Source organism: Chrysochloris asiatica, unplaced genomic scaffold, assembly GCF_000296735.1.
Source record: "Chrysochloris asiatica unplaced genomic scaffold, ChrAsi1.0 scaffold00224, whole genome shotgun sequence".
Classification (NCBI taxonomy): Eukaryota; Metazoa; Chordata; class Mammalia; order Afrosoricida; family Chrysochloridae; genus Chrysochloris; species Chrysochloris asiatica.
Window position 1 is genome coordinate 3203950 of NW_006408742.1, and position 14781 is coordinate 3218730.

Genomic DNA, 14781 nt, shown 5'->3' on the forward strand with positions numbered 1-14781 from the left:
AGAGAAACTGAAAGCCTTACCTCTACAAACAGGAACCAAACAAGGATGCCCTTTGTCACCACTCCTATTCAATATTGTGCTGGAAGTCTTAGCAAGAGCTATACAGTAAGACAGGGAAATCAAAGGCATCTGAATTGGCAAAAAGGAAGTAAAACTATTTTCAGACCCCAGAGACTCAGTAAAAAAGCTGCTAGATTTCATTTAGTAAAGTGTCAGGGTATAAGAACAACATACAAAAATCAGTTGGATTCCTCTATACCAATGACGACAGTGCTTAAAAGGACATTAAGAAAACAATACCATTTACAATAGCCACCCAAAGGATGAAATATCTAGGAATAAATGTTACCAGAGAAACAAAGGACCTATACAAAGAAAACTACAGAACACTACTACAAGAAACCAAAAGAGACTTACAAAATGGAAGAATATACCATGCTCTTGGATAGGAAGACTTAACATTGTGAAAATGTCAATACTGCTCAAAGTAATTTACATATATAATGCAATCCCAATCCAGAGTCCAATGACATTCTTCAAAGAGATAGAAAAAACAATTAAAAACTTTATATAAAAAGGAAAGAGACCCAAGATAAGCAAAGCAGTGCTTAAGAGGAAGAACAAGGTGGGAAGCCTCTTACTCCCTGATTTCAAAACTTACTACATGGCTACAGTGGTCAAAACAGCCTGGTACTGGTATAATGAAAGATACATTGATCAATGGAACACAATTGAGAATCTAGAAATTAACTCATCCACATACAGCCAACTGATTTTCGACAAAGTACCTAAATACATTGCATGGGAAGGAAGATGGTCTCTTCAACAGATGGAGCTGGCAGAATTGGACAGCAATATGCAAAAGACTGAAACAAGACCTTTACCTCACACCTTATGCAAAAACCAATGAAGCATAGATTAAAGACTAAATGTGAATCCCCAAATTACAAAGGCCATCAATGAAAAAATAGGGAAAATGTGAGAGCTCTAATACAGGGTATATACAGACTACCAAACATTTTGAAATTTACAAACAAAAATTGACAAAACTGATTAATGAGACATACTAAAAATTAAAAGACTTGCATCAAAAGACTTCATCAAAAGTGTAAAAAGGAGCCCACAGAATGGGAAAAAATCTTTTGCAATGACACATCAGACAAGGAACTAATTTCCAAAATGTATAGGAACCTATAACACCTCTACAAGGAAAGGACAAATAACCCAATTAGAAAATGGGCACAGGACATGAACAGACACTTCACCAAGGAAGAGATCCGGGCAGCCAACAAACATATGAAGAAATATTCACGATCACTAGCTATCAGAGAGATGCCAATCAAAACAACAATGAGATATCATCTCACACCAGCAATAACAGCAAAGATAAAAAACTAGAGGACAATAAATGTTGGCAAGGATGCAGAGACTGGGACCCTCCTACATTGCTGGTGGAAATGCAAAATGGTCCAACCACTCGGAAAACAATATGGCCCTTCCTCAAAAGGTTGGAAATAGAAATACCATATGATCCAGCAATTCCTCTATTTGGTATCTATCCACAAGAAATACAAGCAATAACACGAGTATATATATGCACACCAATGTTCATAGCAGCACTATTTGCAATAGCAAAAAGTTAGAGACAGCCTAAATGTCCATCTATGGAAGAATGGATAAACAAACTTTGGTACATACACACAATGAATATTATGCTACCTTGAAGAATAAAAAGGGAGCTGCAAGCCACCATATAACATGGATGAACCTTGATGACATTATGCTGAGTGAAATCAGTCAGTAACAAAAGGAGAAATATGGCATAGGTCCATTATTGTAAAAGATTAAGAAAAAGCACACACACCACACACTAAAAGGGGGGGAAATATCTTTTATTATTTTTATTATTTGTTTGTTGTTGTTGTTGTTAGATACCGGGGTATATGGAGTGGGGTGAGGAGGAGGGAGGGGTAGGTGGAGCACAGGATAAGGAATAGGCACAGGATAGTTTGGGTGCTGAGGGTGGGGGGCATACATTAGAAGGAGTGGGGAAAGGAAAAATAAGGCAGATGGGAGACTTGCTAGGCAGGTTTACATGGGCTAATAGGACAGAGGTAAATAATGACTTAAGCACAAACGTGGAACAACAAGGCTCATGGATACAAAGATTGAGGCCAGGTTTGAATGGTTAAAAGTGGGGAAATGATGTTAAGATGCGTGGCTGTTTTTTAAATCTTGGTTTCCCTTGTCTACTATTGTAAAACAGACATTTGAAGGGGACAGAAAGGAATAGCCAGAAACATCACCAGAGAAAGCTTGTAAGTCCGTCTAAGGCCTATAACTTACTGGAATACCTAAAATCGGGCTAGAACTTGCTCAGTGAAGGAGGCTCCCTACAAAGCCTTTGCATTGCACAAGACCATAGGTGCAATCTGATCCCCATCAAGAATCTTCTGAGGTCGGACATTTCCACTTGAAAGGACAAGCAGACCAGTCAGGAGCAGCTAGAAGAACAAAAGATTCATTTTGAAAGAAAGACCAGCAGAAAAACAAAACAAAACAAAACAAAACAAAAAACAATAACAGCAGTCCAATTGACTACTACAAGAACAAGCAAATTTTCCCCCAGGGAGCCATCAAGGCAAGTGGTCAGGTCCCCTCAAGGCAAACCCTCTTCTAAGACTGAAACTCAAATGGAATACACTAGCAGGAATATGGTCCTGCTACTGACCACATTGGTTATTGATATGGGGAAGTAGGAAAAAAACAGCAATGAAGTTGTGAACTAAGTCTGACCACATTCAGTAGACACCTGTTAACCTGGATTGAGACCTGGTTAACCAGCAGTATGATGATACCTGGGGACCTCTGGGCCCAGGGGCTGAGACATGGCCCCAGAGGACTAGAACAGAGTGTGAAGTAACCAGCTGATATGAAGTGGAGGGAGATACACAAGAACACTCACACTCACAGATAGTACCCATTTAACATGGCATCTATGAATGGATAATCAGAACACGACTAGAGGAAGAAAGAAGAGGAAAAAAAAAAAAAGATATTTACATGTGTTTTATTGACTACCCAGAGCATCTGACTGTGTGGATCATAAAAGTATGCATAACATGTAGAATGGGTATTCCAGAACACTTAGCTGTGCTCATGAGGAACTTGTATATAGATCAAGAAGTAGTCACTTGGACAGAAGAAGGGGATACAGAATGGTTTAAAAGCAGGAAAAGTGTGCATCATGGTTGTATCCTTTCACCATACTTATTCAATCTGTATACTGAGCAAATAATTCAAGAAACTGGATTATATGAAGAGCATGGCATCAGGATTAGAGAAATACTCATTAACAACCTGCAAATATGCAGATAATAAAACCTTACTTGCTGGAAGCAAAGAGAACTGAAATATTTACTGATTAACAAACAAAATCTTCAGTATGGATTGCACTTCAATGAACCAATAAATACCATCATGATAAACTGAAAAAAACTGAAGCTGTCAAACACTCCATTTTGCTTGGCTTCACAATCAATACTCAAGGAAGCAACAGAAATCAAAAGACTTATTGAATTAGGCAAATCTGCTGTAAAGCACCTCTTTAAATTGCTAAAGAGCAAAGATGTTAGTTTGAGGACTAAGGTGCATTTGACCTAAAGTATAGTGTTTTCTATCATCTCATATTCATGTGAAAGTTGGACAAGGAATAAGGAAGACCAAAGAAGAATCAATGCAATTGAAGTATGGGGTTGGCAAAGAATATTGAAAGTACCATGGACTGCCAGAAAAAACAACAACAGATATGTGTTGGAAGAAGTACAGCCAGAATGGTCCTTAGAAGTTAAGGTGGCGATACTTTGTTTCTTGTTCTTTGGACATGTTTTCAGAAAGATCAGTCCCTGTAGAAGGACATCATGCTGGTAAAGTGAAGTGTCAATGAAATAAAGACTCCCAGCAAGATGGAATGACACAGTGGCAGCAACAATGGACTGAAACATACCAACAATTGTGAAGGTGTCACAGGACCAGGCAGTGTTTTGTTCTGCTATGCATGAGTTAGAACCGACTCAATGGCACCTAACTGATACCACCATACAAAATTAGCAAATAAGACAATGCATTAAAGAGAATATCAAGAGCAAAAGTAAGATGAGGTCAGGAGGGAAAGATCAGGAAAATCCATGCTTTGAAATCAAATTACTACTACATGTGTCTCACAAATTTGACTGTTACCTGTATAGCCACCATCTAGAAGGGGATTTATTCTATCTCCATTTATTTTCCCTTCAGTAAGATCCAGTTAAGTTAGATCAAGAAAGAGGGTGGTGGTGTTGAAGAATATACTGCTCAAGCAAATCTGAGAACGGGAATGCTGAAGCTCTTGGGTCTTGCAAGGGCTAACACACTTACAAAAATCCAAACCAGTTGCTCTCAAGTTGATTGTGACTTATGACAAACCCTATATGTATCAGAGTAGACCTGTGCTCTGTAGGGTTTTCAATGGCTGTGATCTTTCTGAAGTAGACCACCATGCCTTTTTTACAAGATGACAACACTAAAAGGTAAAAATATAGAGCTGCCTTGTCTATTTCTTCATCTCACCAGTGTTAATATTTTCATCTCAATTCTTCTGTTTAGTCACCATACAAATGATCCCCATGGTGGTCCCCATACCATTTCCATGATCTTTCTGTTCATTTTCCCACAGACAATTAATTCAATCTCTCAGTGACCCAATTACAAACTTTTTAGAGAAAAGATGTATTAACTCAACTTGGGCAATATGTTCTCTTCTTAGGTAAACATTTCTGTGAATGAGGTCAGGTTCCTGGGATCCAGATCAATTTAAGCCAACCAATATAGCACATGGGAGGAAATTATTTTCAAAGAAGGAAGCTATGGGAGGGAAGTCATCTTTTCTGTAACTACATATTTTGCATAAACTTAATCAGTGTGTCAGTGACTCCTAACTTCTTTTAGGTGTCGGTCTCTTCAGAGACTCTGATTGAAGATACACATATTTCCATTTTTAGGTATCTCTTGATGCACACTCAACATTTAGCATATAATTTAGGTGGGTTCATGAGCCTTCTGAAACTTGACTTATGTAGCTCACTTTTAAATAGTATAAAATAAGTCAATTTCTAGAGGAAGCATGGTTAAGCACTCCCATGCAGTAGGACCAGTGCAAGACTAAGCAGGCTTCACAAAGTAGAACGAGACAGGGTTTCTTCCCTTAACGAACTCACTGTCTACTAAGTGTAAACAACTAGATTTAGTGCAAACACCCTGCACTACAGCAGCAGTATGAACAATGTGCTCTGGGAACTCAGAGAAAGTTATAATTCATTCTGAATAAAATTTGTTGTTGTTGTTGCTGTTAAGTGGCATGGAGTTGGTTCCAACTCATAGTGACCCTGTATAGGGTTTCCAAGGAGCTTCTGGTATATTTGGACCATCAAACTTGCAGTTCAAACTGACATTGCAGTCGAGTGCTTATCCTATAGCACCTTACCAGGACACCTAATAAAATATAATACTGCACAAATTTACATTCTTATGAATTGTCTAGGTTTCCTTAAAATGACACTAATATATGCAATAAAATCAGGTTTCAGGTCTCCTCAGTTTCTTCTCTTTAAATGACGTGATTCATCACACAGTAATATGCTGTAGCACAATGAACGTAGAGCTCTATAATTAGACAGACTTGAGATTACATCACCACCCTGTGGGTCCCTGGACAAAGTGTTCTGTATCTTTGAACCTCAGTTTCTTAACCTAAAAACTGATATAATACCAATACCTATTTGAAGAAATAAAGATAATCCTTATGAAACAGTCTCTAGAACCTAGCAGTGGCCCTGAAATGATAATTGTTGTTTTGATTTTAATTATGCTCAAACATATAGACTCTCTGTCAGAAAGTATGGCTAATGAACCGCATGTGCAATCTCCAATAATAAGTCAGTGCATGTTGCATGTTGCTATGATGTTGAAAGATTTCAGTGGAACCTCCACACTAAGACAAACCAGGAAGAAAGACCAGGTGCTCTACTTTCTGAAATCAGTCAGTGAAAACCCCGTGGATCACAATGATCTATCCACAATAATTTATGGGAAACCATAGAACTGGACAGCATTTTATTCCATTATGCATGGGGTCACCATGAGTCCTGGACTAACTCAAAGGCAGTTAGAAATAACAACTATATGGAAAAAGTTCAAATTTTATCTGTATTTGCACCCTGTATCAACACGTTTTACCACAATAATGTTGTATAAACACCTCCAAAACTAAATGGCTTACAACATCAGCATTTATTTTTCCCACCATGGATCTGTAGGTTGACTGCAGTGTGGTGGATGTATGTGGACTCAACTGAGCAGCTCTGTTTTAGAATAAATCTGTTGGTCTTGGTCTAAGTTGTGGGATTGATGCAGGTCTGTTTCACATTTTTTATTTTGGGGCCCAGGCTAAATGGACAAAATCCAGGGAATTGGGAATCACAAGGGAGCCAGAGAACACATGCTTCAAACCTCTGCCAACATCTCTTTGGCCAGAGGAACTCAAATTAAGAGGAGGTAAAATACACTGTTGGTGCAGTGGCTGGACTGATAACCTCAAGGTTGGCAGTTGAAATCCAGAAGCCACTCCACAAGAGAAAAATGAGGCTGTCTGCTAACATAAAGAAACTCTAGGGAACAGTTCTACCTCATCCTATAGGGTCACTATGAGCCGGAACTGATGTAACCAGATTTGCTGGCAGTGGAAAAGTATAAGCAGTCACTCTAGGACCAGTAATTCAATCCATCACAGTCTATGTAAAAGAAAGACCAAGCATTACAACGAGCATGTGAGAAAGAGAACCCAAAGAGGTAGAAGCCAGGTATATTGCACTGAGTCTTATTTGGAACTCTCTGGGCACATTTACCTCAGATGTTGGAGGACAGAGAAAACTCCAAGCATGACAGCCTCTGCTTGCTGCAGTCTCAAAGCTACCCTCTCCTTAGCACTGACCAGTCTACATAAGTAGATAACAATGAGTTCCCTGTCTTTGTGCATCCATCTGTGTTTTCCCGTGGACTGTGAGCTCTCTGAGGGCAAGAAAGATGGCCTCCTTATCTCTATATTCCCCACATCTTCTAAACAGCATCCTACAGGTGAGGCACTGATGGGACTGGTGAAGACAAAGCCTTCTTACTGTTGTTTTTAGGTACCCTCTGGTTAGTTCGGACTCATAGCGATCCTGTGAAACATTACATGATGCTACACCATCCTTACAATCATTGCTATGTTTGAGTAAGCTATTGCAGCCACTGCATCAATTTTATTGAGGGTCTTCCTCTATTTTTACTGACCCTCCACTTTATCAATTGGGATGACCTTCTCCCAGAATTAGTCACTTCTGAAACATGATCAAATTAGAGACAAAGTCAAATTAGAGACAAATTCTTGCTATCCTTGTTTGTAAAAAACATTCTGACTGTACTTGCAAGACAAATACGTTTGTGCTGGTATTCTGTGATATACTCAATATGCTTCCTCAACCTCATAATTCAAAAGCATCAATACTTTGGTCTTCCTTGTTCATTGTCCAGCTTTCACATGAATATGAGGTGATTGAAAATACCATGGCTTTGGTCACATGTACATTAGTCTTCAAAGTGACATCTTTGCTTTTTAACACATTAGAGAGCTCTGCTACCATAGATTTGCCTTGCGCAATACATTGGTTTCCTGACTGATGCTTCCCTGGGCATTGACTGTGCACCCAAGTAATGTAAAATCCTTGACAACTTCAATCTTTTCTCCACTTATTATGATGTAGCCTATTGGTCTAGTTGTGAGAACTGTTTTCTTTTTTGTTGAGGTCTAAGTCATACTGAAGTTGTAATCGAGCTTCATCAAGTTCTCTTTGCTTTCAGCAAGACAAAGACAGAAGCCAATTGTCATTGAGTTGATTCTGACTAATGAGAATTCCATGTGCTACAAAGTAAAGCAGACACCCATAAGTATTGGGGACTGTAGTCTTTATGGGGGCAGTCCACTGGACTGTTCTCTCATGGGTCTGCTGGGTGGGCTCAAAGCACCAAATTTTTGATTAGTAAACAAGCACAAACCCTCTGTGCTACCCAAGGATCTTCTAGAAGCCACTGTCATTGAATCAATTTCTACTCTTGGTGACACCCTAGGTTAGAGAGAGGAAATGTTCCATAGGGTTTCTTAGCTTGAATCTTTGTGGAGGAATATCATCTGACCTGTGGAGGAATAGTTCTTCGATGATGCCTCTAGAAAGGTCTGAATAGCTACTCTTTAGGCAAATAGTCCAGCGCCACCCAGGGACCTGCTTGATGATCACAGAGCTTTAGAATAACTAAAATGGAAGTCTTTGGAGTACTTTAGACATTTCAGCACATTAATTTTATACATAAAAAATTTTAAAAGAAGAGCCATAGAGTTTACATGATTTACACCCCCCCCAAAAACAAAAAAACAAAAAGTACCATCTAGTTGGCTCTGACTCATAGCAACCCTGTAAGGGTTTACCATGGGGCAGCTGGTGGGTTCGGACCACCAACCTTGTGATTAGCAGCCCAATGCTGATCTTACAATAGCACACCAAGACTCCTGGTTTAGAAGGGTTTTTTTTATTTATTTGAAACAGGATACCCACATCCCATCACTTGTCCTCCCACCTGCATGAATGAACATACCCTACTTCCCTCCTTACAACAAAGAAACCAGTGATGAACTGTGGAAAGGGAAGAGGTTCTTGACAGATCTGAAGACAAGATTATGATGCAAACCATTTAATGTGGTGTTTCTAATAGCCCATCTTCCTAAGTTCCTTTCGGGCTTTGTCCTGGATAGTAAAGTATATTCCATTTTCATCTACCTATTAGAATGTGAAGCCTCTAAAAGATGTAATTGTCTTTATTTATTTATTTTTTGGTAGTTGTTCTTTTTATTCTCCACCCATTGCCAACCCCTTTAAGTTTCAAAGATAAATTCTCAGATCAAAAACGCAATATAGTCTAACACTCCCATCTGGAAGTAGGATGTTTTATGAGTCCAGTTTTCACTCTGAGTGTAATGTGTATTACCAATCCTAAGTGCACAGCCTTACCCAGGAAGAAAATGAACATGTCTCCTATTTAACACAGTGCCTGGAAATTTGAAGGGCTTAGAGATGTTGTGAGTTAAGAAAAGTCCTTTGTATTTTTCTTTTTTAACTGTTCAGCATATGAAGAGTAGTCTAGCTAGATTCCTTTTTTTTTTTTTTTTTAAGTTTTTATTGTGACTTGACTGATGGTTTACATGGGGGAACATCAATTTTATATTCATTGTTTTGTTGCAACATTTACAATCTCCTCCTTTCATCGTCATTCAACAGTATTTGCTTCTACTCCCGCTGGGTGTTTTTCTTTGGGGGTGGGTGGCAGGATGGACACAAAAACACTCAGGACTATATAATCATTTAAGCAACTAAAGGGCACATTCTGCGAGCCTGCCTCCTGGCCACCAGCACCTGACTGCCAGTACACAGCCTTTCTCTTTCAATGAGTTTAGACTCCTCAGCTGCTCTCTCTCTCCATGCCCTCTTCTCTGTCTTCACCTCTGGTATCACTGCTTCTCTGGATAGGGTCTTACATTCTGCTCAAGCTCTTTTCCCTTATTGGTCCTAGGGTCCGATGTTCCTAGACTGTAAGATTAGCTACTACTCTCTTTTTGTTGCAAAACTTCTGCCTTTACAGTTGTGACAGTTGCAATTAGTCATGATAACAATTATTCACCATTAAATCATAAGAATCTTATCCCCATCTCCTTTCACCAGACCCATCTAGACAAGATTAATACTATTCACTGGGAATCCAACCTTCCCTCTCACACTCTGAAACTAAAATCCTTATTGAAAACTTGTAACCCAGTCATTTCATGCCTTTATAGCCCCTCCCATTTTAGGTAGCCAATGTCCTGGTTGCCCTTCCCTATCAACTCTGTATACAGAGGGGATAGGATTAATCCTTGATGTGGAGACTCCTTCCATCTCAGTTGGTATTTTGAGCTACTACACCCATAAGTATTGGTCAAGTTAATCAAATTGTAGCAATTGACACTTGTTTCCTTTATTTAAAAAAAAAAAAAAGTGTTGTTTTTTGCTCTTAGCCCTAACCCTCTGTGGCTATGTCCTTGTCCATGGGCTCAGGAGTCCCCAGGACTCACCACACATCGAACCAACCAGTCCTTCCTCTTCTATCATTTCCAGGTTGACGGGAGGCTAGATTCCTTCTTACTTTCACCCTAATGTGCCACTTTCCCAGCCTCATTGAGAGATAATATTAGTACTGTGTGTTCCATTTAGAAAGGAGTCCTGGTACACGGTGGTTTAAGTAATGGATTGCTAATCACAAAGTCCGTGGTTCAAACCCACCAACTGCACCTAGAGAGAAAAGTGAGGCTATCTGCTGTCATCAAGATTTATAGTCTCAGAAATCCTACTGAGCTCAGTAGCTATGAATTAAAATGGACTTGATGACAGTGGATAATAATAATAAATTCATTTAGAAGGTCATTCCCTCTTTGTCATTCCTACTGGGCCTGATTGTACATAAGATCTGCAATATGATAAACTTTCCAATCATAGAACTTTTGAGCTTACTACACAGAATATGTAGCTAGGTAATATGCTTTCCTGGACTTCAGGTGTGGCACTGTAGGGTCAGCACTGGACTGCGAACCACCAGGTCGGAAGTTCAAACCTACCAGCCAGCTGCTCCTCAGAAACCCTATACAGTGTCACTACGAGTCGAAACTGTCTCGGTGGCACTTAACAGCAAAAACAGTATGCTTGCCTAGGTATAAATCCTCAATTCATATTAGTTAATTCTGAACTGCATTGTAAGACTCAAGATAATATGCATCTTAAGTTTTTATTTTCAATGATAACATTGTAACAAGAAAATCTGCATTTGTCTTTCAGTGAGTTCAACACATGCCTACCCTAAGCTGGCTCCTTATAGGCCAGCAGGACAGCTCCTGTCTCCCCCCTTGCTGCTCTCAGTCATTTTAAATTCCGGTTTCACGTGCATTGTGCAGATCTGTGCATTTCTCTTTGTGAAGCAGCAGCCCTGGTATTTTGAGATCTACAAATACAGGTAAATTTTAGATTCTTAGTTTTCTTCTCTGAGAAATACACAATGAGCAGCCCACAAAACAGTGCCATTTGGTTTGAATAACTATCCAAAAATGTTGCTTTGCAAAGTTGTGTCTCTACACCTCAAAACATAAATGATAGGATAGGACACAGAACACAATGGGTGGAGAACTGACATGAGCTTGGTGAGTGGGTGGGAAGAGATCTGTCACATTGATTGCTTGACAGATAGATCTAACTGCTGGTTGTAACTGAATGCATTATTTCCCTGGTGGTTTGAGCATCATATAGAGCAAGATTGGCAGTTCTTTTCTTTAGAGGATCAGCTAGTGAATATTTCAGGCTTTGTGGGCTAGATGCTCTCTGTTCTAACTATTCAATTCTGCTGTTTTAGCACAAAAGCAGTTAGACAACATATAAACAGTGGCATGGCTATGTTTCAATAAAACGTTATTCACAAAAACAAGTTAGATTTGGCTTGTGGGTTGATTTGCTAAACCTTTAATAAAGACATACACCAAGAGATACTTCTTTAAACTAAATCTGAGTTTTAAAAATAATGTTAAAATAAAAATGTTGGTTGATTGAACTGCAACACTCAATAGACCTAGTTCTTTCTAATTCTGACCTTGCTTCTCACAGTATGATTCATGGCAAGTTTATTCACTTCCCTGGCCTTCTTTCAGTTTCTCAAACTGTCAAGTAAGGATAACATAATACGAAATATAGGTGTTAAATCTTTACTTTTTTTCTGACAAAACCTCACCACCATCTCCTCTTCCCCCACAAACAAAAAGACAGGAAACAATTTACTCTTTATGAAATAGGACATGACCAGTCCTCCACCCCACCTCAATCCACTGAGACCCTCGAGGCATCCTAAACCAAACCAAACCCACTGCCATCAGAGCCCCCAAAATCAGTGAGACAAAGACAGAAAACTACTGAAGGATACCTAAGATTGTAATTTACGTGAAAAATTAAGTGATCCAGGTATTGCTTGGGATATGGAATTCCTTTTCATTTCAAAGCCAGGTTTTTCTCTGAAACAATGATGATATTCATAGATCGTAAGCTCTGATTGAATCTAGGAGATAACTCTGTGCAATGGGCAGGAAATAAGGATTCTGAGCAGACCTGAACTAACTGGACCATTATTGTTGTTGTTATGTGTCATCAAGTCAGTTCCAACACATAACTACCCAGCATAGGGTTTCCAAGGAATGTCTGGTGGGTTTGAACTGCCTTGCATTTAGCAGTCCAGTGTTCATCCTACAGTGGCACAGAAGGACTTAACTTTCTTGTCTGCAAAGGAAATGCATTGGACTACACACTCTGGTATGAAACTGTAATTCAGTCCATCTGAAAATAAAGGGGTTTATCTGTCTCCCTTTGTGCAAGAATGTTTTATGAATACTGATTAGTTCCTTTGTTAATCTAATCACAAAACATTACCTGAACATTTACTATATGCTACAAATGTTTCTGGATCCTAAGGAGCAAGGATAATAAGACTAACATCGTGCATTTAAGTCCACAGATGGAAAGTGACTATCTATAAGCAATGACATGGGAGAATGATGTGGCCGTCTAATTCTGTAAAGACTTACAGCTTTGGAAACCTATGTAACGGTCCTACTCTGTCCTCAAGGTCACTATGAATCGGAGTTGAGTCAATGATTGTGTTTTATCTTTGGCATAAACAGTAATAATAGCAGTTTCAAAGTGGCAGGCCTAACAGGAAAGCTGACAGGAAACTAACTTGTGGGTATTATTACTGAAAACAAGCAAGAATTCACATTGCAAATATATCAATCAGGACTAAGAGAGACCAAATCTTAAGCAGACATTTTTCTAAGAAGGTATTACATGCCCAACACTGTGCTAAGTACTAAGAAGTTGCTATAATTTTACTGTAACAAAAACCAGAAACCAAAATTACCACATCTAAGGAACTCATATCTCAGGATCTAATAACAAAACTATGTAAACTAATTTTAAAACAATTAACTAAAGGAAGCAACAGAAGGAATAATAGAAATGCTAGTTCCACTTGTCAGGGAAGGTAAGGACATTTCAGATCTAATGATGTTTGCAGAATGAATTACATTTCAAGTTGCTGTTGTTGTTGTCAGGTGTCATCGAGTTGGTACCAACTCACAGCGACCCTATGCACAACAGAACGAAACACTGCCTGGTCCTAGGTTAACCTCACAATTGTTGCCACGCTTGAGCCCATTGATACTGCTACTTTCCCAATCCATCTAGCTGGGAGTCTTCTTTTTCTCTGACCTTCCACCATACTACACGTGATATCCTTCTCCAGTGACTGGTCCCTCCTGACAATATGTCCGAAGTAGGAGAGACAAAGTTTGGCCATCTTGGCCTCCAAGGAGCACTCTGGTTGCACTTCCTCCAACACAGATCTGTTGGCTCTGTTAACAGCCCATGGTACTTTCAGTATTATCGTTCAACACCATAACTCAAATGCATCAATTCTTTTATGATCTTCGTTATTCGCTGTCCAGCTTTCCCATGCATATGGGTTATTGAAAATACCATGGCTTGGGTCAGGCGCACCTTAGTTCTCAAGCTGACATCTTTGCTCTTCAACACTTTAAAACATTTTTGTTCAGCAGATTTGCCTAATGCAATATGTCATTTTGATTTCTTGACTTCTGCTTCCATGAGTGTTGATGGTTGATCCAAGAAGAATGAAGTCCTTGACAACTTCAATCTTTCCTGCGTTGATAAGAATGTTGTTTATTGGTCCAGTGGTGAGGATTTTTGTTTTCTTTACATTGAGATGCAATCCTTAATAAAGGCTGTGCTCTTTGATCTTCACCAGTAAGCATTTAAAGTCCTCCTCACTTTCAGCAAGCAAAGTTGTATCATCTACATATCGTAGGTTATTAATGAGTTTTCCTTTGGATCATGATGCCATGTTTCTCTTCATATAACCCAGCTTCTCAGATTACTTGCTCAATATGCAGGTTGAATAAGTATGGTGAAAGAATACAACCCTGTTGCACACCTTTCTTAATTTTAAACCAGTGTTCCCACGTTCTGTTCGAACAAATGCCTCTTGGTCCATGTACAGATTCTTCATGAGCACAATTAAGTGTTCCGGGATATTCGTACTTTGCAATGTTGTCCATAGCTTGTTATGATCTACTCAATCGAAAGCCTTTGCGTAGTCAATAAAGCACAGGTAAACATCTTTCTGGTATTCTCTACTTTCAGCCAAGACCCATAGGACATCAGCAATGATATCCCTCATTCCACGGCCTCTTCTGAATCTGGCTTGAACCTCTGGAAGTTCTCTGTCAATGTATGCTTGCAACCATTTCTGTGTTGCCTTTAGTAAAACTTTACTCATATGGGCTAGCAAAGATATTGTCTGATGATTTCCGCATTCCACTGGGTCACCTCTCTTTGGAATACACACAAATATGGATCTCTTCCAATAAGTTGGCCAGGTAGTTGTCTTCCAAATTTCTTGGCATAAATGAGTAAGTGCCTCCAGTGCTGCCTCGCTTTTTTGAACAATGTCAATTTTCATTCCATCAATTCCTGGTGCCTTGTTCTTTGCCAATTCCTTCAATGCACCTTGGAC

General features: G+C 39.2%; 1 protein-coding gene across 1 annotated transcript in view; it reads left to right on the top strand.

Annotated features, from left to right (window-relative positions):
- Positions 1–14781, top strand: part of ATP13A5 (ATPase type 13A5) — a 211018-nt gene that overhangs the window by 169181 nt on the left and 27056 nt on the right. Inside the window, exon 26 of the mRNA XM_006873142.1 lies at positions 10992–11166. Within this exon, the coding sequence (XP_006873204.1) occupies positions 10992–11166 (175 nt within the window). The remainder of the gene's footprint in view (positions 1–10991; positions 11167–14781) is intronic.